This window comes from Lytechinus pictus, chromosome 5 (assembly GCF_037042905.1).
Source record: "Lytechinus pictus isolate F3 Inbred chromosome 5, Lp3.0, whole genome shotgun sequence".
Classification (NCBI taxonomy): domain Eukaryota; kingdom Metazoa; phylum Echinodermata; class Echinoidea; order Temnopleuroida; family Toxopneustidae; genus Lytechinus; species Lytechinus pictus.
This window is the reverse complement of record NC_087249.1, coordinates 13,013,619-13,038,851: the sequence shown is the minus strand read 5'-3', so window position 1 is coordinate 13,038,851 and position 25,233 is coordinate 13,013,619. Positions and strand designations below refer to the sequence as shown.

At 35.4% G+C, this 25,233-nt stretch overlaps 2 protein-coding genes across 4 annotated transcripts in view; one reads left to right on the top strand and one right to left on the bottom strand.

Moving 5' to 3' along the window:
- Positions 1-3,544: 3,544 nt before the first annotated feature.
- Positions 3,545-16,234, top strand: LOC129262402 (bifunctional peptidase and (3S)-lysyl hydroxylase JMJD7-like). Its single transcript, XM_064099845.1, has 8 exons — positions 3,545-3,634; positions 5,492-5,739; positions 6,636-6,789; positions 7,607-7,860; positions 9,397-9,453; positions 10,062-10,157; positions 11,222-11,455; positions 13,184-16,234. The coding sequence occupies exons 2-8, from the start codon at positions 5,649-5,651 to the stop codon at positions 13,279-13,281; spliced, it is 984 nt and encodes a 327-aa protein (XP_063955915.1). The 5' UTR covers positions 3,545-3,634; positions 5,492-5,648; the 3' UTR covers positions 13,282-16,234.
- Positions 13,139-25,233, bottom strand: part of LOC129262401 (small RNA 2'-O-methyltransferase-like) — a 21,617-nt gene continuing 9,522 nt past the window's right edge. Inside the window, exons 4-9 of one of the 3 annotated variants that reach the window (XR_010293634.1) lie at positions 24,480-24,614; positions 22,339-22,521; positions 20,174-20,357; positions 18,811-19,691; positions 14,397-18,530; positions 13,139-13,634 (exon numbers count right to left, since the gene is read on the bottom strand). Coding sequence is in view for 1 of the 3 variants with exons in the window: in XM_054900515.2 (XP_054756490.2) it covers positions 18,305-18,530; positions 18,811-19,691; positions 20,174-20,357; positions 22,339-22,521 (1,474 nt within the window). In the remaining 2 variants the exon portion in view is untranslated. Of the gene's footprint in view, positions 18,531-18,810; positions 19,692-20,173; positions 20,358-22,338; positions 22,522-24,479; positions 24,615-25,233 lie in introns of all 3 variants that reach the window. The other 2 variants (XR_010293635.1, XM_054900515.2) reach the window with 2 other exon arrangements.

The window sequence follows — 25,233 nt, the reverse complement described above, 5'->3', positions numbered from 1 at the left end:
ATTTATGGTCAATGAACGTGGTATTATGTCATTATATGAATGATGTTTTTGTGAATGATTATTTTATAGTAGTTTTCAAAGTTAGCACTGCTGCTATATTAAATTGCGTAATGCAGGCGAGACTGCCAGAGGCGTTCCACTTGTTTTCCCATGTTTTCCTTTCCCTTTGTCTTTAAAGGACAAGTCCAAATCAACAAAAAGTTCATTTGAATAAAAGGAGAAAAATCCAACAAGCATAACACTGAAAATTTCATCAAAATCGGATACATAAAATAAGAAAGTTATGACATTTAAAAGTTTCGCTTAATTTCACAAAACAGTTATATGCACATCCTGGTTGGTATGCAAATAAGCAGATTGATGACGTCACCCACTCACTATAATTTTCTCCTCATTGTCATGTAAAACAAAATTTTATCTCCCAAAACATGAGGAATTATCATTATTTTAATCATTTGGTCCTTATTGTCAAATCTGTAATAATTGAAATATTGTATAATTTAAACATTAAAAAACAAAAACAAATAGTGAGGGACATTATCGACTCTCATTTGCATATCACTGAGTTGTGCATATAACTGTTTTGTGAAAAATAAGCAAAACTTTAAAATGTCATAATTTTCTTATTTTTCATCCGATTTGGATGAAATTTTCAGCGTTATGCATGTTCGATTTTTCTCTATCAATTCGGATCAACAATTTTCTGGGGTGGACATAACTTTAATAGACAATGGTTAGCTGTGCAGCTGTGTTTTCAATGTGTTTTCATTTTTTTCTTACCTTTACCAAAGGGTTGCTTTCTTATTTGTCTGCACTAAAGGAGTTGTGCAATTATCCTCTGTATTGACATGTTTTGAACATTTACTGGGTGAATGTTTAAACAGCTTGAAATTAATATGAATTTATAAGAGTAAAAGTGAACAAGCAAAACCCTCATTCATTAGAATTAAATGAAGAATATGTGTAATTATCAGCTTTGCATTAGATCAGTGAAACTAATGGATTTGTATGAGTCATCATCTCCCTACTTTTTCTTTCATATATTATTTTGTATTATTAAAAATTATTCAAATTTTCTGCTCAAAAGAAGAATCATGTAGGATCATCACAACTGTAACTTATAATTTTACAAGGACATATTGTGCACACTTGTGAAAAAAATAATAATCAGGATATCATGTGATTAAGTAAAAATAGAAATGACCTCATCAACTCATTACTTGATTTGCTTGTAACTGTGATCAAAGTTATTTAAAATATTATGATTTCAAAATTATTTTCATGCAAATTTGACTAACTATTTACATTGACAATATTTTCTTGTTTAATATTTACTCTTTGCAAATTACCTTAATTTTTGGCTGGATTATCTCTTTAACTTTCTTTTCTTTCTGGAATTGATATTTCTAGGTATGTTTAGATTAAATGATGATATAGTATTTGACAATTCTTCTTTAAATTGAATGATGTTGACAGATTTCTGATATGTTTTTGTAAAAAAAAATGGCTAATATTATTCTCTAGTTGATTGAAGCTAATAGCATACTTTTGCAAAAATGAACCATAATACTGTTTGGAAGTGAATTTAATGAGAAATGTTGATAACTAGATGTAGGCCCGTAGTATTTGAACTCTCTTATCTAAAATTATTCAACTTTTTATGAAAATATTGAAAGCCAAACTTTTCATAACTGTTGTGATTTGTGAATCATGGTTGTTGTTTTTTCTTATTTTTTAACAGAAACTTTGTATTTCTCTAAAGCTGGATAATAATTGGCATGATGACAATTAAGTATTAATCGAACGTTGGCTATAAAATCAATGATTTTTCCTCTGATGATGTTTTTCTTTATTTTTTTTGTGCTTCCGCCCAGAGGGCAACATTTTTTTTTTCATTTATATCTTCATCTCACTACTTATTAACATATTTTCTATGTGCTATAATTGTCATTATTTATGTAGACTTTATCTAATTTGAATTAAATTTATTCTGTAAGATTCACCGGTTTTGCATCCATCTCATATGTGTTTATTTTCGTTTTTTAAAGCTATATTGATTTTGAAATGAAGTAGTATTTATTAGTATTAGTATTTTGAGTAATAGTAATAATAGAATTAGTCAAAATAATAAACAAAAAAAATTACTATAAATAATTGTTATCCGTCTTTAAAATACAGTTCACCATTACTATCCAAACTGCCTTATGCAGTCTTACAATTTACATTGAAATACCCCTTAATATATATTCTACTACTCTTTACAACATTCATATAGCATCACAATATTTGCAAAGAAATGTGGTATTTTAATGATGCTTCCAATCATTCCTTTTTTTTAACCATAGGTTAATATCACGAGAATTCGCCATATATTCCTGTTAGTTTTGTTGAAATGTATGTGTATCTAGAATATCCTAACTGCAATCAATACAATATCATGCCTGGGCTGATTTGGATTTCATTGATTTTTCTTCCCACAAATTGTAGATTTTGATGATAAAAAGGAAACAAAATTTGCAAAGAGGAGATATTTAATAGATACAAATGAACCAAATTAAGAATGAATAAAAAGCACCAAAACCCTCCCAAACAAAACACAACATGAATACACAATCAATAAAAAGGGAGAAAAGGAAAGAATAGGGGAAATAGTGAAATTTAGTATTTTCTGAATATTAAAATCCACTAAAAATAAGATTTTTGCAATAGGAAGGTCAAAATTTGTGCTTGTTCGACACTTTTCAGAATGCTTATGCCATTATCTGACCCCACTCTCAATTTTTTGTGTGGCTTTTAGTGCCTTTGAGATATAGATCATGAAAAAAGGAGCCATAATTGTATTGATTTCATTTTATATTGCTTCATACTAGTAATAGCAAAATAGATCTATGCCTGTTCAAGGAAATATAGCCATAGGCCCTTAAATGAAGAATATACAGACTAAACAAAAAATGAAATGAAAAATATGATAGAAACCAGAACAATAACAGTTCAGTTTCATATGAACAGATAAAAGAAAAAAGTTTCTGTTTGTGTATTCATCCTATGGTCCTGCATTTGACTTTCATCTCGTGGGGTGCCATAAAGTCACAATCATGATGAATATTTAAAAAAAAGAAGATTATTCTAGAAGACATATATAGCGCTAGTCCTAGCAGTGTTTGGGAAGGGAATAGGGGTGCTCTCCTCATATATTGATCCCCTCATTTTATCTGTCACTTCATAGTTTTATTCTAAGTGATCAAAACTGAGCTGTTAGACACTGAGAGGTAAAGAACCTTGATGCCTACATTATTATTCCGTAGATATATCATTATTTTCCTGATCGGGTATTCATATAATTGATTTGATGGGGAATTTTATTTGAATTAATGTCCCCATGAGAAAAAAGAGTAGTCCGATCGGAAGTTCAATATAAGTTGTGCTGTTGAAAAATTAATATGAATGATCAGATTCACAAGTCTTCTTTATAAATTATTTTAGGAGCCTACAGCTTGATGTTATGAAGCGCCATACTTATAAAAAAAAATCGCTCAGCAAAATCAGCGCTTCGTAGAGAAGAGGAAGGGAAATTCCCTTTTCCTGAGAGAACGTGCGCCGTGATCGTGATTGCCAGAACTGTACTTGTTGCAAGGTAAAACCACAATAACAACCATGTTTCAATGTATTTCATAATAATGTATTCGTTCGAATAAGGCCAAGAACCAATATGATGTCTTTCTTCCACTTTCTAATTTTATTTTATTCGACAGGCAACAACATTTCATGAGCTGAGCCTGGAAGCTGCAGCTGGGATGTGGTCGCGGTCGCGCGGCGATCGATCGGGACGCTGCCGGGTGCCATGCTGATCTAAAGCCCGTTCGAGCCGCTTGGCTCCGAACTCTGGGAACTCATGCGTGGACTGTGGCCCTGCGCCATTAGTTTCGGCGCCGGCATGGGCGTGGGTGCTGCCCGATGTGAAGAGGCGCAGATCGGATTTACACAGCTAAACTTAAGCAAAGACGCCTGGGCCTAGGGTGTCTGGAGAAAAATATTATTTTTCTTATTTCAAGAAAATATCACATTTTCTTTGTGAATTTGAAGAGAAATGACCTTCAGACTGACAGAAATGTAACATTTTTGAAAAAAATCCGATTATTGGCTGCAGAAAAGAAGAATGAAATTAGGTCAATTTTCAGCATTTCTCTGCCATAGGCAGAGACTGTGTAGTTAAAGGAGAATGAAACCCTTGAAACCAGCTGAATCCATATCAAAGAGAAAAATCAAAGAAACATATTGTTGAAAGTTTGAGGAAGATTGAATGAATAATAAGAAAGTTATGAGCATTCGAATATTGAGATCACTAGTGCCATGTAGATCCTCCCAACGGCAATGCGACCAAGATCTGTGATATCACACACGTACAACTCCCTCATTACTTTAGTACTTATTTCACTTATATTCTCACTTTTATGGAGTCTATCACAAGGTGAGGTGTTCTCTTTATGAGATGACAAGTACAGAGGTTTCACAACATTATATCATTGATGAATCGTTTGTCATATGATTAGAATGAGCAAAAAGAGATGTTTTGGGGTATATTTTCAGTGTCCAAATGGGAGAGTTGTACGTGTGTGACATCACAGATCTTGGTCGCATTGCCAATGGGAGGATCTCCATAGCATTAGTGATCTCGACATTCAAATGCTCATAACTCTTTTATTGCTAGTCCTATTTTTCTCAAAGTTTTGTTGATCTTATTCTTTGATTTTTCTGCTTTCACAAAAGCTAACTTGCTCCAAGAGTTTCATTCTCCTTTAAGAAATGGACACACACAAATCCAAATTTTTAGCTTCCGAGAGCTGTTATAAATTCATTATTAATGCCAAAAACTTGTCCATAAAGAGTCCAATAGGATTTTTTATGCTCTTTCTGATGGTATGATTTTTATAAAGATTTGGAAACCAGATCACAATGAAAAATTGCGACAAAGTGAAAAAATTGAGCAAAACAGAAAATTAATTTTCCCATAGAAAATGCATGGGGAAATGGCAATCTCAACACACACAAAAATAAGGGTTTGCAATTTATCTCTAAATCCTTATTTAAAATGATCATATAAACTTGTCCTTACTGTCAAAAGAAGCCCCTGAATTTTCTCTTTCCATACATGCCAAACACAAGTTAATAATCAATTCAGATCACATTTTTCTAGTAGCCTGAACTTCCCGAAAAAAATGTGCCATATTTTCCCCTAAATCAGCCCGTCTTATGCGGACACTTTTCAGTGTGGCTTCAGACACCCTAATATTATGATGACACAAAAATAGTGCCTTTAGTGGAGACCTCAACTAGCATGACTAGGCAGGAGGCTCCTAGACCTAGTCCTAGAGAGTAAAAATGATTTTTACTCCTTTTTTTTTTTTAGATCTAGATTCTACATTACATTCTAAAATCTCTATTCTGAAAACGTTCTTTCCTCTGTTTTCATTTTATTCTTGTATCCTTGCAGGCTTTGCAGCCAAGAACACCTAGACTAAGGACAGCATTGCACACGGCAGCCCGGGGACGTTGCCACTTCGTGTTCGGCCAACCCCCGTTGAAACGCACACCCAAATGTCTCTAGAATTCTAGACAGTCCTAGCCAGTACAGTATCATTAACATTGACATGGATTCTGTTCAGGATGACTGTTTGTCTAAATTAGAACAAGAACCTTCAATTGAGGATTGCTTCAGACATTTAGCTGAGGAAGCTCGAGGTAAATCGATCTTCACTTTTGTTTAATCTTAAACACAGGGACCTATTTAATATTGGTATTACATAATGGTATTACATGTACATTATGATTGGGGTCTATGCATCTTTCCAATTGGTTTGACATTTTCTTTGCATACAAAGACTGAATTATTTTTAGACCCCTTGTTTGGCAATGCCAATTACTAATTTAAGCTTTTGTGACCGATTACATAAGAATGTGGGTTCAAATTTTTTGGCCTTTTGCATGTAATGTGTAGTATGTAATATGATGTACTGCATAATTTCATTTAAAGAGATATTGTAGAATTTGAGTTGTCATAATTATTTAGTCAGGTTGGTGCCTTCGATCTTGGCAGACAGGAGTTTTGTTTTACATGGGGCTCACAATCTCTAAGTTAGTCAAGAAATTGAATGCAGTATCAAGAAACAGGCTCCTGAAACTTTCATGATTTTCAAGTTTAGGTTGCAGGAAGCAGAAAATTGGAAATGTGTGGGTTTAGTGGAGAGGTGTTATGGCAGAGTGGATAAGTCTCCAGAATTTGCACCACGGGGTCTGGGGTTCAAATTCCTCTGTGGCAGTCAGGAACTTTGGCAAGGCGTTAATCTTTATTTGCCATTCTATACCTAGGTGTGTTATGGGTAGCCGGTATGAAGGAATTCCTAGAATGCTCATGCTCATGCTCCTGCTTAAGTCAATGTAATCACTTAGAAACATTATATTAAGCACTATATGTTGCTTACTATTATCACTATCATTTATTATTAGTGTACAGATAAATATTTCTGTAATAAGATCATGTAAATGATGTATTTCTCATATGTTTATATATTTCGTATAAGTTGTGGTGAGTGATTACAATTGAATAAGACACTCTTTGTTTTGTTTTTACCAAATAGAATTGTATCTGTCACCCGACGTGCCACGTTTGACTAAGCCTCCGACACCCTTAGAGTTCTACCGTGATTATGTATCTCCAAACAGACCTGTCATCATAGAGAATGCATTCAATGACTTTCCTGCTCTCACCAAGTGGTCAATACCATACTTCAGGTATGATGTGATAATCATAACTACATGTATTAACCCTTAACGTGCCATGAACACATATCTGTGCATACACTGGAGTGCCACGAACACATTTTCGTGCAATGGTCATACAGCTATTGTTATGCCTATTACATTTTGAGGAGTGCATTGCATGCATGAGTGATTCCATTGTTCAGTTCAGCTTATGGTCAAGAGGTTTAACATTATTGTCTCATGAGTGATTCTCGTTTTTTATAAATAAAACATTTAAATATAGACTCTTTGAAAAAAAAGTGGCACTCGCTGATTACAGTGAATGGCACATTAAGAGTTAATAATGCAAATTATAACAAGTGCTCATATCTGCTCTGGTTTAGCACTGATTATAAATGATTACTTGTACATTTTAGCTTCTTACATTAGAAAAAAAAAAATTTCAAGGAAGGATAGAAGTTAATATCCATTTCAGAAAATTTCAGAAAATTTATTCTGAATATTTTGAGAGATCATGTCACAATATTTCATGTGCATATGTAACTTTGGGCTGTCCTACTTTTTTTTCAGGGTCATCAATCACACCAATGCTGTTTTCATACACCAGTACCTCGGTATTAATTTGGAATGCAATGTGGTATTTAAAAAAAAGCACTGAAATAAGCATTGCAATAGGGCAAGCTGAGGCATACATTATATGAAAAAGGGTCTTTTACATCATTTAAGAACCTAGGATGTGCTTTTTTGCTCAATAAAAAGCCCAAGATTCAGTTTGGGGGACTTATTGTTGGATTTGGGGTCGAAGGTTACATACATGTACATGTATGTTCTTTGCTTCCTGTCGCAGAGAACACTTCAATGATAAGATCCTGACTGTGGCTGTCACTCCAAACGGCTATGCTGATTCTGTCTGCGGAGATTACTTTGTTTTGCCTGAGGAAAGGGAGATGCCATTTGCATCCTTTTTAGACATTATGGAGGGAAAATCAGAGCTGAAAGGCGTCTATTATGTCCAGAAGCAGAACTCAAATTTGACCCTTGACTTGAAAGAGTTAGTAGAAGACATCAAAGAGGATATACCTTGGGCATCAGAAGCATTTGGTAAGCAATGTTTCTGTCATGAATCATGATTAATTTTTAGTTAATTAGTTATTAATTCCATTTGTGGTATTGGATTTTGTCAGGTACATTTGATCAGAATCCTACAAAGAGTCTGAATAAAAAAATAGCAGTTTAGGGGCCTTAGTTAATTTGGGCAAACTTTTGATTTTATGCCTGAATTAGCATAGTTAATAAATAGTTAAGAGATTTTTCGAAGAATTTGATTGATTATGTCATGGGTAATATGTGCGGTGCCAATTTTCATCGCGATCAAGTGTTGACGGCTGAGATCATAAGGGGTGTAAAAATAGCCCAGTCTTTTTAGCATCAAGTTGCATGAGAAGAGGTGTTAGTATGCTCTGTTGTGAGCTTTTTATGTGTTGGTAAATCATTTGCTATTTTTAGCTATAAAATGAATTGTTTTTCAAAATGGTAAATGAGCAAGTAGATGTTTCATAAAGCTGTTCGTAGATTATGAGTGACTTTACAAATGACTAATGATCCTTCCTTGCGACTTAAAGGATAAGTCTACCCCATCAAAAAGTTGATTTGAATAAAAAGAGAAAATTCCAACAAGCATAACACTGAAAAGGTCTGGGGTTCAAATCCCTCCATGGCAGTCAGAAATTTGTCAAGGCATTTATCTATATTTGCCACTCTCTACCAAGGTGTGTTATGGGTAGCCGGTAGGAAAGAATTTCTAGAATGCTCAAGCTCCTGATCAGGGTAGCCATGCTTAAGCCTTTGTAATCACTTAGAAATATTATATCATTAAAGGACAAGTCCACCCCAACAAAAAGTTGATTTGAATAAAAAGAGAAAAATACAACAAGCATTACACTGAAAATTTCATCAAAATCGGATGTAAAATAAGAAAGTAATGACATTTTGAAGTTTCGCTTAATTTCACCAAACAGTTATATGAACATCCTGGTCGAAATGCAAATGAGGAGACTGATGACATCATCCACTCACTATTTCTTTTGTATTTTATAATATGAAATATTCTAATTTTCTCCTCATTGTCAACTGAAACAACAATCAAGTCCTCTCTGAACATGTGGAGCTAGCATTGTTTAATACTATATAGCTCAGTCAAGTTGGTCCTTATTGTCAAATCTGTAAAAAAATAAAAAATTGTATAATTCAAACAATAAAAAACAAAAGAAATAGTGAGTGATGGACATCATCGACTGTCTCATTTGTATGTCACTGAGTTGTACATATTACTTTTTTTGTGAAAAATAAGCGAAACTTTAAAATGTCATAACTTTCTTATTTCACATCCGATTTTGATGAAATTTTCAGCGTTTTGCTAGTTTGATTTTTCTCTATTTATTCAAATAAACAATATTCTGGGGTGGACTTGACCTTTAAATCAACGGCAACAAAAATTTGGGGTATTTCATTTACCATAGAGAAAGTGTCACCAGTCGTTCCTAACTTACGAACAGCCTTATGAAACACCGACCATGTCTTGGTTGATATCATAGTATATCGAATATTCTTCTTGTAATATATATTCTCAATTCAAAGGACAGAAACCAGACGCTGTCAACTTCTGGATGGGTGGACATGAAGCAGTCACTTCTAGTAAGTCATGTTTAGAATGCAATTCTGCTGGGAAAATAGAAAACTTTTCCTGTAGCTGTGACATAATGGCCTATTTTCCTAATCATTTGATCAAGTTGTCATTTCAATTTCATTTTTGAAGCCCGTTTTAAGTATGTAATTAGTGGAATTTTATGAATAATTTTATGTAATAATGATACGAAGAAGAATAAGAATGATGATGATTGTTATTATTATTATTATTATTATAATTATTATTATTTTTTCCCTTGTCCAAAACTTGATGTTCTGATGGTATATTAAACAGCAACAGGACTTCTTCCAGAAATCTAGGGTTATTGTTCTATATTCTATCAAATGGGTCCTCTTCTCATTGTTCACTTCTCTTTCTAATTCAAGACCTTCCGTAGGATATGAGCTGTTCCAATAATGTTATTATTATTATTATTATCATTATTAATGATATTATTATTATTATTTATTATTTTTCTAGCCTTAATTATGGTAATTATAACAAAAATAATAAAGTAACACAAATATACATAAGATAAGATAAATATATAATGTATGCTGTTATATTGATAAGTGAATGTGATATATTGATCTGTATGTTTTATTTCTTCATGTAGTGCACAAGGACCATTATGAAAACCTGTACTGTGTTATACAGGGTGCAAAGAAATTCATATTACATCCACCTACTGATAGACCATTCATACCTTATGGTAAGGCATATATAGTGGTGCTCATAAGTTTGTGAATCCCATAAGAAAATGAACATAAAGGCCCGTATTCTGAACTCAGGTTTAAATTAAACCCTGGTGTCATAAAGTTGTGGTTTAAGTATGGAGAGCCAATTGGGGCACAAATCCTTATCCGTACAAATCCAATTTATTAACTCATTTGACACTCAAATTGTTCAGAATTGTCTGGGAATGATAACTAAAGTATTTTTCTTCATTATGAAAGCAAAAGGAATCAAAATAGTTAACATAAGAAATATACAATATAAACAGAATTTTTGGCTCTCCATAATTTTAGCACAAAGTTAGACCGTGGTCTAAGTTAAACCCGCCTTCAGAATACGGGCCATTGTGTTCAAGTTCTGCCATGTTTTAGATATTTAAATGTGAAGTCAGGGTGAGACCCTATTACATTCAATAAAGTTTGTTTCTCTGGGCTTGCCGAATATTGTAGTGTTGTTGTCTACATTCAAATAATGTCATTTTCGTACCTCTCCGTTGATCACTGCTTGCTCATTCAGTTTTTCACTGATATAATACACCTTAATTTGGTATGTGATTTTTACATTCTTAGTGAGTATTACTTGTTCAAGAAATGTGTTTTGACCAATAAATTTCAAGTGAAAAGTTCCTCCATCGATTTTGTTTTTTGGTCTTCAAAATGCATGAAATCAATTTGATGTTGTTTGGAAAAATAAAAAAATTGTATCATTTCAAGTTGACCCGGGAGGAAAGTTGAAAAGGGGGGGGGGCGCTATTGCTATTTCAAATGTTATACCCGACCGGAAATGCAATTATGTTATTTATACTTGTTTTAAAACGGTATTGCTATTATGCTTTCCTAGAAACAGTGTCTTTGTAGAAATGCTAATTGTAATCACACATTTTTGGGGTTTATGATTGCCTTTTTAATGAAAAGGAGAAGAACCCAATCTTGTTTTGAACTAAAATAAGTAGAGATATAAAATATATAGTACCCGTATTGTTCTTAGTTTGAAATCATGGTATTTGCATTACTACCCCAATTTTTCTCCTCTTTTCTGCAGGAAACTATGCCCAAGCAGCATACAAGGAAATCAATGGCGAATTCCAGATAGTCCCTGACCCTGGAGGTCACACTGTACCATGGATTGCCGTTGACCCTTTGAATCCTGACCTCGATCGACACCCGGCGTACGGTGAGGTCGATCAGATCAGGTGCACGGTGCGTCCTGGTGAGATGCTGTATCTTCCATCGTTGTGGTTCCACCATGTTAGCCAGGAAGATCAAACTATAGCAGGTTCGTGTTGTATCTATACACCTGGGTATGGTGGGAGTGATCAAGGCCCGGTCTTACAAAGAATTGCAATAGATCCGATCAACCGCAACTATGGAAAGCCAGCAACGCCAACATCTAAAATTCATGTTTCTTCAAAATGCTTTCTAGATATAATGTATACTTCCTACATTTATTTCTGCCTTGACAAATCCAGTGTGCTCCTCTTTGCTAACAAAAGACATTGTGCAAATTTCATGTTGGAATATTTCTGACAATGTTGGATTTCCAGAATAGTTGTGGTTGATTGGATCAATCACAAGTCTTTGTAAGACGTGACCAAGAGGTTGTACCACGAGTTCATCCCTTCTGAACGATCTTCTGCAAACAATTACACAGAAAGTATAAATCAGGCGGTTTGACTCAAGTGATTTATGGAGTTTAGGAGATCATAGTAGTGCTCTTGTATAAACTGGACCTGTTTCACCAGTAACAGTTCGTAATATCACACCTCTTCAATAAAGGAAGTCCAAAAGGTTAAAAAACATCATATCTACAGGAACTGTTTTAAAACTTAGGTGATGTAAACCAAAGTTTGAAAATGAATGAGGGTAGGTTTCAATGACTACGTGTAAAGAGCGAATCTATACTACAACTCATAAACTCTGGATGAACTCAACATGACCTACGTACTTTGCGTACAATGTACCCTGAATGTATATTGTGTGCTGAAGAGTTGCACACAACAGAAGGCAGTCAACACAGCCAACAGACTTTTTGAATTTGAGAAAACTGGGCATATTTGTCTCAGAGACAGATCTATATCAAAATCAGGCTAATAAATTGCTACTTGTGTCTAAATCATAGTTTTTCATCCTATTCTGTGGTGTTTCAGGGGGGTTAGAACAATTTATACAAGCACTCATACACGTTTCATCTTTAAGCCCCCATCACACTTATTCCGAATCAAGCAGAATTAGCTGGAACGAAAGGACTATTGTTTGACCACCAGTTGGTCATTTAAATCTACTTCGAACACCATTTGAAAATACCCCTCAAATGTTTTGAACATGACCAAAACCTTAGAGACGGCCAAAAGAAATGACAAAAATATTTCAAATGCACTCAGAATGCAGTCAGAATATTTAGAATGCGCCTAGAATGTCTAAGAATGTAGCACGAATTATCAATCTGACTCCATTGCTGTTCATTTTGACTTTCATAAGTTCCTCCCTAAAATTTCTAGATATTTTAAATATTTTTTCGTTCCAGCTTCTGCTCGATTCCTGCTGATTACGAAGAAGTGTTAGGGGGCTTTATAGTTTGAGAACTTTTTCAATCAGCTGCTCACAAAGTGAAACAATCCCTTTAATCATATGCCCCCTCCCTACCCCTTTCATACATCTGTCTGTGTCTCTCCCCCATTCTCCATATCTCTCAATTTTTATAATTACAAGCTCCTTTGTTTTGTTTTTGTGAGAAACACCCTATGGCCCAAATTCACGAGGGAGGTTTTAAAGGGATCTAAAGCACAAATATGTTTGCAAGGATGCCAATTTAATACTTTTTTAAGCTTACACATGGGATAGTTTACACTGGTTGAGGCATGTTAGGGGTGAGATTTCATCCTTGATCACAATGTCAGTTCTTTTTCTCTGCATGACATAACAGGAAGGAACTCCTCACATATGAAACCAATAAACCCGCTTTCTTTTATTGTCATAAAAAAGTTATCTCTTTATTTTTCTGCAGTTAACTACTGGTACGACATGGAATATGACATCAAGTACAATTACTTCACGGCTCTTGAGAAAATTGTCAAGGTTAGATCAGGAGAAGGGAAGAGATGACAGAAAACAATCATCTTTATTAAATTCAGCTGATTAATAGGTAGTATGAAGTCTACAAAAAAGACTGCATTTACTTGCTTAGTACAAACATACTTGCAGGAAAAAATTACATGGGGGCTCGGGGTGATTTCGCCCCCGAAATGCTCAGAAGATCCCTGGAAAATTAACAAAGAGCCCCTAAATTTCCCTATTCACTGCACCCAATGTTTGCAGATTTAGGCAGTAGGTTGTGAAAGGTAGTCTCCTAAAAAGAAAATAATATTTTTTGGCCTGCATACATGTAGAAGCTTCTTCCAAGATGTTTAATATGCTCTACAGGCCCTGTTTACATCAAGCTTACCAATTGATTAACCCTAACTAGGCCGGGCTTTTTTGGCTGTTCTGTGGCTGGGGGGGGGTTGATTCAACCCCCCCCTGAGATCTCAGCCGCCGATCGCGCAAGCGCCGCAAAAATTTGTGCGCTGGTAGTGTGCAATGTAATCTACAAGGCTGTATGGTAAAATGTTCCAAAATAATGAGATTTTATTTTATATGATTTAATTATGCTAATTTATGCATAAATCATACTTTTTGCTCTAATTCACTAAATAAAGCTCCTAGAATGCTAATTTTTGGTAAAAATATTCTTTGTAGCATTCTTAACAATGGCAATTGAAAAAAACTTTGGTTTGGAAATCAATTTCTTATGTATTTTATTGTTTTATGTATTTCTCTGTTTTTCAACCTTTTGTTTTTCTTTGTTTTTTTCGCCAGATTTCTTGCACAACCTTTTTGAAGCATAATTTTGCTAAAATCAATTGCTTTCAGCTGTTTAAAGTAAAAATAATCATATCTTTATGAATAAGATGAGAAAACTCAATTTGCATTGACTTTGTACACAAAATCACGTTTTGGAACAATTTTTGGTCTGACATGCACTTACAAAATGTTGCGTAATTTCGGAACCGTGTACCCGGGCGTCGTAAATTTGGTCTCAAAAGATGCGCGAGACTTAAAAGTATAAACTCTGCGAGTGGCGCGGTCAAAACATTTCGCGCGGCGGAATGATCGCAGAAAATGTTGAGGGGGGGGTTGATTCAACCCCCCCCCCCCCGGCCATTTTAGGGTTAAAGGACAAATTTTTTAAATTGATGATTGCATTGACCATAATGTAGAGTTCAGTATAAAAATCAATCTTACAATCAATCACTTGGACAAGTCCACCCTAACATAAAGTTGATATGAATAAAAAGATAAAAATCCAACAAGCATAACAATGAAAATTTAATCAAAATCGGATGTAAAATAAGAAAGTTATGACATTTGATGTTTCGCTAAATTTCACAAAACAGTTAAATGCACATCCTGGTCGGTATGCAAATGAGGGGAATGACGTATTTGCCTGCATACATGTAGAAGCTTCTTCCAAGATGTTATGCTCTTCAGGCCCCATTTCCATCAAGAAGCTTACCAATTGATTAAAGTACAATTTTTTTTAAAATTGATGATTGCATTGACCATAATGTAGAGTTCACTGTAAAAATCAAAATTACGATCAATCGCTTAAGTTTTGTGTTTTTCAAATTGATTCATGTGTCTTTACATTTAGATCTCTTACTTCACCTTTTATTTAGTCTTGTTTGCCCATTTCCCTTTGATGTACGTGGGCCGTGGGGGTGGGGTTCCACTTCCACTGAAGAGTGGACAGGCTACTCTCGTTTCGTGCTTACCCCAGAAAAAAACACCCCTTTTTCCATTTTTCTCTTGCAGATACTGTCTATGCTTTAATGGAAGTGCCCCACCCCCACCCAGCATGTGGTACTAGCATTTAATTCCTTAATTTTATCATATTTCAGTTACCTTTGGAGACTGCTATTTTTTATTAATTAGAATGTATTTTCACATTTCAACCATGTCCTTGGCTGGTCAAATAGATGATGGCCTTTCATTTGTCAATATTCATTCTATGCAGCTTGATGCTCGGGTGGACTGTGCCTATAATTTTTGTCAACATACATGTACATGTCATCTGTCAAGTTAAAAACAAACAAAAAATCAATATTTGTGCAATAAATGTTTTATAAAAAAGTCAAAACATTCTCTGCATGCTCTTACTTTCAAGTTCAGATACTGTAGGATCTGTTGAATTGAAAGATTGAAAAATTGGTAAATTAAGTGATGGTTCGATTGATAGAGACTTAAAGAATGACTGCTTTATTGATTGGTTGAATAAGTGATTGGTTGATTGACTTATTGATTTATTAGTTGATTGTTTGATTGAATGGAAAGTTGTTTGTTCATTTTTTCTTCACTGATTGATTAAATACTTGATCATTTGTACTTCAGAGAAATATAATGGTAAGCTTAATTTCTGAAAAGACGCGTATTTGGATTGAAAAAAAAAAACACACAGATTAATGGGAACCTTGATCCAACTAATGAAATTGATTTTTTTTCTTGTGATTTTACAGCCTAACCTTCATTTTGACATCATGAATCATCAGCTTTACCTATAAAGATATAGTACACAACCAGATCACCTCAGAATTAATTCTTTGTCTTATCATCTTGAAAAAGGAGTTTATTGCATAGAGAGTGCTAAAACAATACTAAAAGTACATAATCATACATGCTTTGGTAAGGAAATATATTGTAATAACAAGCTGACTGGTGTCCAAAATAAATTCTTAACATGACATACCTTCAACCTGCCAACATATAAAGTGCTCAGGAAGGGTGTGTTCTAAGCCATAGGCATGCCTTTTCCCTTCCAAAAATATTTGGGTTCTGGGGGAGTTAAGCTTCAATGAATGTAAGAGTATCACATGAGTATCCAATAGAGTATAAAACAAAGATTCAGTATGTTTTACAGTTTTTTTTTCCCCCAGTTTGACACCATCAAGGGTTGCAAATTCAGAATATGGCAATAATGATATTGGGGATCTTTACTTGTGTGTGTGGAAATTATTTGGTAATCGCCCTGAAAAAAAACTTAAGCAAGGTACATACACCTGTATCTCAACTATTATGGTAATTAAAAGTACTTTGCACATAACTTTACAAACAACATTAATAAATATTATGAACAAAAAAAAGTTACAGAATTTAAAAAAAAAATGTTTTCCTAGTTGATAAATATTTTGCAAAAGAACATTTATTATATAAAAGTCAAGGTAAAAGAGAGGTTACTATGACTGGTTGTCATACCATGAAATACTTTTTCTATGTGTAGTGTCAAATAATACTGTAGTACTAAATCAGTAGTTTACTATCTTAGAATCTTATTCCACTTAAGTAGAATGCATGTAGCTTCACCTAGATGTATAACCCTTGCATATCATTAGTGTTAAAAGTGGAAGACAAATATTGCTGTCATATAGGGTTATCTCTGAACTTGAGATATATTAGGGGCCATTTCATAAAGCTGTTCGTAAGTTAAGAACAACTTTTAAAAACGACTGGTGAACATATCTTATGCGCTAAGTAATCACCAATTAACATCATTTACCACAAGAAAGGATCACCAGTCGTTCTTATTAAAAGTCGCTCTTAACTTACATGTACGAACAGCTTTAATATGAAACGGCCCCTGGTCTTTTTCTTGCTGATGAGCTCAAAGACATCTACCGGGGGGGTAATTTTTTGTTTCCCTGTGAGTCAACTATACTCTTCAGCATCAAAATCCAATTTTTATATAGTTCTGTCATCGTTGAGGATCAAATCCTCGTGTATCTCATTTATACATATCCCCAACACCCAAGTTTTGAAAATGTACATCATGAACACCAGGGAGGTGTTTCGTATAGCTGTTCATAAGTTATTTAGGAGCGACTTTACGATAACTGGTGACCTTATCTCAGGGGTTTATTTTCATTTGGTCCAACGCCAATTCGTCCAATTGCCAACTCATCTACCATCAGTTCGTCTAATATCCACATGGTCTAATTGCCATTTCGTCCACTCACCATTTCGTCTAATAACCAGTTGGTACAATAACCATTTAGTCCATATACCATTTGGTCTAATTAGACTTAGTGTTAATTGGGCAAAATAAATGAAAATAAAATGAATATTAGACCAACTGGTTATGAGACGAAATGGTCAAAGACCAACTGGTGAGTAGACAAAGTGATGACTGGACTAAATGGTTAGTGGACCAAATGGTTGTTAGACGAAATGTTGATGAATGGAATGGCATTAGACTAAATAAAAGGTAGACCATGTGGTGAGTGGACAAGTTGGCAGTGGACGAATTTGCATTTTACCGACTATACTCGACACCGATAAAAATCTAGTGTGCATCATGGACATACATGCAAGAATGGACCACCAGTCACTTGTGAAGTCGCTCGTAACTTACAAACAGCTTTATGAAATGCCCACCTGGGCCCTATGCAGTTGACTTGGCACCTAAGAACATGTTCCAGTCATTCGTAGGGTTGTGAAGAACAGCCTAATGAAACACCCGCCGGAACCCATTACCATGTAATAATGTCCATCATCCTACATAATCTCAGCTTTCTTCCTTGCTGGTAATGTACACCCAACATCCAAAGTATACTGAGCTTTTGTTACAAAGTGCAAGTTGATGCTGATCATCCAAATGCCAAACACCCAGAGTATTCCTTACTTGTTTCAGTTTCAGAGTCTACACAGTGAGCACCATAATCCCACTTCCAATATGTTACTTCTGTTACTGTGACTGTTAGAATTCAAGTGCTGTTTCGAAGTCATTTCTGGGTCCAGGGGTCTGTTTCACAAAACTTATTACAATAGCAAATTTACAATAACAGTTATAAGCTACCGGTACTCTAATCCTTCAGTCTAATTGGCTGATGGTTAATTTGTTAAAGAAATCTTACAATTGTTATTATAACGAGCCTTTATGAAACAGGACCTGTTACATAAAGACTTGTTACAATAAATAAACTGTACACAATTTCCATAACCAATCAGATGAAGGATTTCAGAAGCTAAACACTGATATTGCAAATTTTTTATTGTAGTAAGTTTTATGAAATGAGGTCCTTATCCTCCTTGAGACCTAATCCCAGCACTCTCTCTCCTCCATGATATCCTCGACAGGCAAAGGCTTCTCATCTTCTGTTCCATCTTGAGAGCCCACACTGTGAGCATCCGAGTCCCAGCATTCGCTAGATGCAGCTTGCCATTTCTCAGAATCACTGCTGGACATGTTCTCATAGAGATCGGAGATGACTGCACCACCGTCACTGCTGAACTCAAACTTCCCGCTGGCAAGGAGGACATCTCTGTAAATTCAATATTTGCAGGGATTAGTATCAATTGATATCGCAAATTGTCATGTATTTTAAAGTTGTGAATTCTTCCAATCAACAACTCGAAATAAACACATTTCTAAAATACAAAATATTTGCTACTTTTATTGATGAAGCAAATCTGTTTGACTTTGCTAAAGAAATATCCTACAAAAGAATGCCCTTGTAGGAAACGGGAAAGCAGTTACATTTATATTTAATGATTTCATAGTCTTCTGCACAAGATAAAACCCCAAATGGCAGATCAAGTTACCTGAGCTTGGAAGTATTCTGACACATCTCCTGCAACCCTGGGAACTTCATCAATCTCTCTAAGGATATCCTGATCTTCAACTCATCAAGGTCATATATGAACTCTCTTGGAGGAAACCCTTTCTCCCACTGCTCAAAAAATGAGTTACCATCCTCCACCTCTGTTGGTGAAAAGGCCTTTGAAAGACGTCCTAACACGTAAGCACATTCTTCAAAGTCAAGGACATCCAAGGTGGAGATATCATCAGAGGCAGTTCTCCCAATGTCTTGTTCTTCATGTTTCATTGGTCTGTCAACTGAGTGATGGATGCTGCCTGATTGTTCTGAATACGAATCGTTTTCAATAAGCTGCACTCTAGGTTCAACATCCCTTAAGTTCAATCTGCAATTTGGCAAGTCCGACTCACCATCTACAAAAGCATCCTGAGATTTTTGGCAAGCAAGGCATGCAGGATCACATGGATTCTCTTCAGCCTTTGAATCGTGGCCTACGTTGTCAGGTATAATACTGGAATGGCACATATTGGTTGATTGCAAGGTATCACTGATTTCGTCCATTGCACTTGTGATGCTGTCAGAACAGCCCTCTTCTCTAGTTCTTGAAATAGAATCCTGTCTTTCAGTACATAACTCTAAGCCTCCTTCATCATTGTGTCTCTCGCTACCCTTCAGCCTTTCTCTCTTTCTGGAAGCAAGACTCTTTTCCATCCATATCCTCAATGCATCATCGTCCTCCTCGTCTCCACTTGCGTTGTCAAAGACTCCTTCCTCATCGTCCAGCATCCTCTGTGCATCCTTGAGGAGTTGTCTGATCCTGAGCCCGACTTCACCCACGATATCTTCATCATTCAGCTGCTTGCTGGGATACAATGCTCTGGCTACCTGGAGGAATAACCATAAGTAACACTTTAATTTTTAGGTGTTATGTTTCATATTTCATAAACCCATACAGGCAGACCAAACTGCCCTGCGGATCTCCTGCGTTTACATGTGCAGCTTTACCAATTAAAGAGAACATTGATGAAGAACTGACAGAGGATCTCATACAAACCTGAAGAAAAATAACATTTAAATGTAAAGAATTTTTGTTCCATCCATTGAAGGAGTGGTCCTTGCCTTACATCACAATGACATCACCAATGCAGCCAATTTGAAGTCTCCATAGGTATAGTGTTTAACAATTTTTAATTTCCTTGTAGTACATCCGATATTTATCAAACGTTCACCTATCTACTTGTCTGATTCTCTTTATATAAAACCTTTAGTTTGAGTTGTGTTACCATGGTTATATACCAATGAAGAAAGACTTATCATATAGAATCTACGGGTCTCCAGAACATGAAAGGAAAGATGAATGAATTTACCTCTTCATATGGCATTGGTTGCAGATCTTCATCCACTGGTTCTACAGGACTGCCTTGATCACATGATACCCTGTTAAAGATGGCTACCTGAGTACAGAACCCTAGATGTTCACTCCCTGCTGGTCCTGCCCCGAGGCCAGAATACTCCACTTCATAGCCGTAATCACTACATATTGCATTGCCCCTAAAATAAAAACAAATAAATGAATGAATAAATAACCAACCAAACAAATAAATGCATAAATAAATGAATAATTAAATAAACAAATTAATGAATTAAATAAATAAACAAATAATAAAAATTACTCAACCTTTTAGCCATAATCACAACATATTGCATTGCCCCTAAAATGAAATAAATAAATATGAATAATAAATCAATGAATATATAAATAAACAAATAAATATATTAATAAATAAATTAATTAATAAAATGATAAACAAGTGGAATGCCTCTGGCCGTCTCACCTGCATCACGCGATTCAATATAGCAGCAGTGCTGATTTTGAAAACTACTATAACTCGCACAAGATGTTCAGTGATACTTGGTTACTCTTATTTCCACGTTTTATGAACTAGACCAATACACTTATAGAGATATGATGGCAATTCAACAAATACCCCCAACGTGGCCAAAGTTCTTTGACCTTACATGACCTTTGACCTTGATCATGTGACCTGAAACTCGCACAGGATGTTCAGTGATAATTGATTACTATTATGTCCAAGTTTTATGAACTAGACCAACACACTTTCAAATTTATGGCTGTAATTCAACAAATACCCCAATTTGGCCAAAGTTCATTGACCCTAAATGACCTTTGACCTTGATCATGTGACCTGAAACTTGCACAGGATGTTCAGTAATACTTGATTACTATTATGTCCAAGTTTCATGAATCAGATCCATAAACTTTCAAAGTTATGATGGTAATTCAACAGATACCCCCAATTCGGCCAAAGTTCATTGACCCTAAATGACCTTTGACCTTGGTCATGTGATGTGAAACTCATGCAGGATGTTCAGTGATACTTGATTAATCTTATGTATAAGTTTCATGAACTAGGTCCATATATTTTCTAAGTTATGATGACATTTCAAAAACTTAACCTTAGGTTAAGATTTTGATGTTGATTCCCCCAACATGGTCTAAGTTCATTGACCCTAAATGACCTTTGACCTTGGTCATGTGACATGAAACTCAGGCAGGATGTTCAGTAATACTTGATTAACCTTATGGCCAAGTTTCATGAACTAGGTCCTTATACTTTCTAAGTTATGCTGTCATTTCAAAAACTTAACCTCAGGTTAAGATTTGGTGTTGACGCCGCCGTCGCCGCCGCCGTCGCCGCCGGAAAAGCGGCGCCTATAGTCTCACTCTGCTATGCAGGTGAGACAAAAAACTACTTTGTAGCCATAATCACAACAAATTGCATTGTGTCCCTAAAATGAAAGAAATAAAGTAGGCCTACTGAATAAGAAATAAATAGATAAATATGAATAAGAAATGAATAAATAAATAAATATATAAATAAATAATGGAAAAATACTACAATTTGTAGCCATAATCACAACATATTGCACAAAGATGAAACTTTCACGAATAAAAGGAATAGAATGAACAACATGAATTGAATACATTTTACATCAAATTTTGACGACATTTTCAGAGTTGTGCTAGTCGGAGTTTTCTCTTTTTATTCAATCAACTTGTCACTGAGGAGGTCTTGATCCAGAAACGGATTTACCACAATAAGCTAGCCTCCTCCAGGTCAGGTCATCTCAGTTCAGTTTATTCATTTCAAATTCCATGTTAAGATTACACAAATGTACATGTTTCAACAAACCAAATGAAAGCAATGCTTAAACTTCTACATTGTATAGTATTAACATAATGAAGGAATCAGGTTAAAGCCCCCAAAAAGCCAGTCGGCTACCCTTGTGGAGGAAATAAAAGATTTTTATCAGCATTAAAATAAAACCAGGGTCCCGTAACACAAAGGTTAGTGAGTAATCGTACCATCGATTTCTACAATTAATTGTACATTGTAGTCAATGCAATCAATGGTAAAAAAAAATTTTACGATGATTGCTAATTTTTGTGTTACAGGATATCATTTTAAACATTTTTATGCAATGACAGCAGAAAATCTTTTATATTCACCATTCTTGGAATTCACTTCTTGTCCATTCAAATTTATGATCGTCATGTCGGAAGCCTTTAAGTCCAGGAAACAGAACGTTGAACTCGGCATTGGGTGTGGTAAAGACTGCCTTTGTTGGTTTCATGTATCCAAAGATGACCTCCGTGCCCTTGGAAAGATTTTCTGGGTAAAGATGCTCAACTCTGTAAAAGAAATGAAATCGTGTTAATGAATTGCTGATTTAGAGTTTGGAGTAAAAATAAGGCATGTTAAAATTTGTATTCAGGGCCAAGTAATGAACAATGTACAAGAGAACTTAAGGTGAGTCAGCTAAAGGGTTATTAAATCATTCTCATTCTGAAATGTACTTGTAAGCAATATGCCTAATTCCCCATTCTACTGGGCTTAAGTTACTATTGAACCTCTCCCAAATTAATGAATATGTGAATTGTTTCCCTATCCTCTTGCTAATCTGCTGTGCAAACCCTTCACTCGAGTTAAGGGTCTAAATTGCAGCCTACTCATGCCTTATGTACTGAAGGCCCTCTCAAGTTTTGCATGAGGAAATCCTTACGTTTAAAAATTGAAACATTGAGATGGGGACAGAGGAGAAATCCAGCCCTGTCAAAGAAAGTAAACAAGTCCCTCAGGGGCACTTTTCTTCCTACGAACAGAAACCGCATCAACGCAACGCAGATGATAGGTAGTCTTGTAGACATTTTGAAGGCGTGAATTGTTCATCTCTCTCACTCGCTCTCTCCCTCCATCTGTTTGCCATCTCTCTCTCCCTCTCTCTCTCACACACACGCTCATACATACATACCTTTTATCTCTTCATCTCTCTCCTAGCTCCCTCTTCCTCCGTCAAAATAAAACCAGAAAGTCAAACCAAACATTTACGATGCTGTAATAGTGGTCTAGGAATTACATGTAGACTAGTGAAAGATGACTATGCAACTCCGTGAAACATTGAGATCCGAGTTTTGGGGCGAAACTCGGAACTCAATGAGTCAATATGCGTTCGTTCGTACGGACATGAGAAAAGAGCTCGTCGAGAAAAGGAGACTGAATAAATTATCTTGGCTTTTACTCGGTCCTTTTCAGCCGTTCAAAGTAATATCTGGATAAACTATCAAGTTAAGAAATCTTTTTGATAAAATGAAGATGAATAAAATAGCATGAAATGAAAATAAATCATAAATGTCCAGAAATTCAAGCCAGTCAGAATTAATCCACCCCTGCATGAGGTCAAATTTCAAGCCGCAGCCCAGCTCTGATGATGGGCGAAGTACAGTGTAAACAATATATTTTCGGCGAATCCCCCGAGATGCGAGTCGATCATTAGATTGTTCATCATTTCATTGCAATATCCCAACTTCTTCTGGTCCATTTTTCATGCTTCAAAGTTTATTTCGGGATATGAATGTTCATTCGTTGGCAACTTTGCCATTTGCAATTAATACAATTTTTCGAGACATGGATACTTTCATTCACCACGCCGGGTGATTTCAGTACAGCGATTCAGTCATTGCTTATTTGCGGTCATCAGAGCTCCCTAGTGCTCGAGGGCATTCTGTGGCTTGCCGAGAGGACTAAGCGGGTGCAGTTGATTCCATCTCAATGTTTCAATCCCGAGTTAGAAAGTAAAAACTCTGAAAAATTCAAACGTGCCTGTCTCGTAATGGTATGTGCTAGTCTTTGTGTGGAGACACACTTGTTGATCAATGTTTCAATCAGGGCCTGTGCCTGCAGACTATCCTCTTGCCTTATTGAGTATCAATAGAAGAAAAATTTGCACAACTTGAACATGGGCGATTCCATACGTGTCGTACAGGACATTATGATAACGATTTGTAGTCTCTTAGCTGAATGCTTGACCAATAAAACTTTTTTTTGTCAATCATAAATTTAAAGCGGGGAGTGATGTGAAAAACAGTGTGAAAACTAAGAAAAACTAATTGAATACGGGTGAATTAAGGGTGAAAATGTTGTGTGTCATACGGGACTCAGAAATGTGACCCGCCACCCCAAAACCAACAATATAAGTGACATGCAGTGAAGTTTGAGATTTTATTTGGGTTTGAAAAAGCACATCCTACACTTTTAAATGATATAACTTGTCATAATAACTTGTCTTGATATAAATTGATCAACAACTCACACAAGTATTTTATTAAGTGCAGAAGAGCGAGCTTCACAAAAGAAGAAAACCAGGTTTGACATTCTGGGTTCACTCAAGCATGAGATGTGCATACGGTGCAATCTTAGTGAAACTTCCAAGGCAGTCTGCAAAATACTTTTGTCAAAGAGAATCTTGTATTATATCAAAATTTACAACTTGCTATTTTTACAATATGTGATCGATCATACCGAAATGAGAGACAAGTCGCAAATCAAAATTCCTTGGAATTCGACACACAAATAAAAAAGTCAAAATTGTGAAGATTTTTTTTTTTTTTTCATTTTCTGATTCTTCCATGTTTCATAATTACTCTGTGAAAAAGATGAGTGAAATTGATGACGGGAATATGATAAAAAAAGCAGTTTTTCTGCGAGTCTTTTTTTCGGTCAATTCGAAAATTTCTGATACTTGGCACGTTCGACTTGATCGAATTTCGCTTCATACTAAGCTCCGCCCCTAGCAACGTATGCCATTGTTGATTGGCTATTCATTTAAACTCGTGTACAGCTGGCGGCGGCCGCTCGCTCGGTTGATCGATCGGTTCAATGATTCAGCTTCAAAAGAAAGATCAAAAGCATCGATTTCAATACGTATTCTGAAATTCAAAAGGGGGGCTTCTTGACAATAGTTAACAAACGGGATACAACTTCTAAAGGGTTATTTTTTGGTGATAAAAGTACCAGGCGGGGGTATTAGCGATAGATTGATACCGGATTTAGAGTATTAGCCTAGC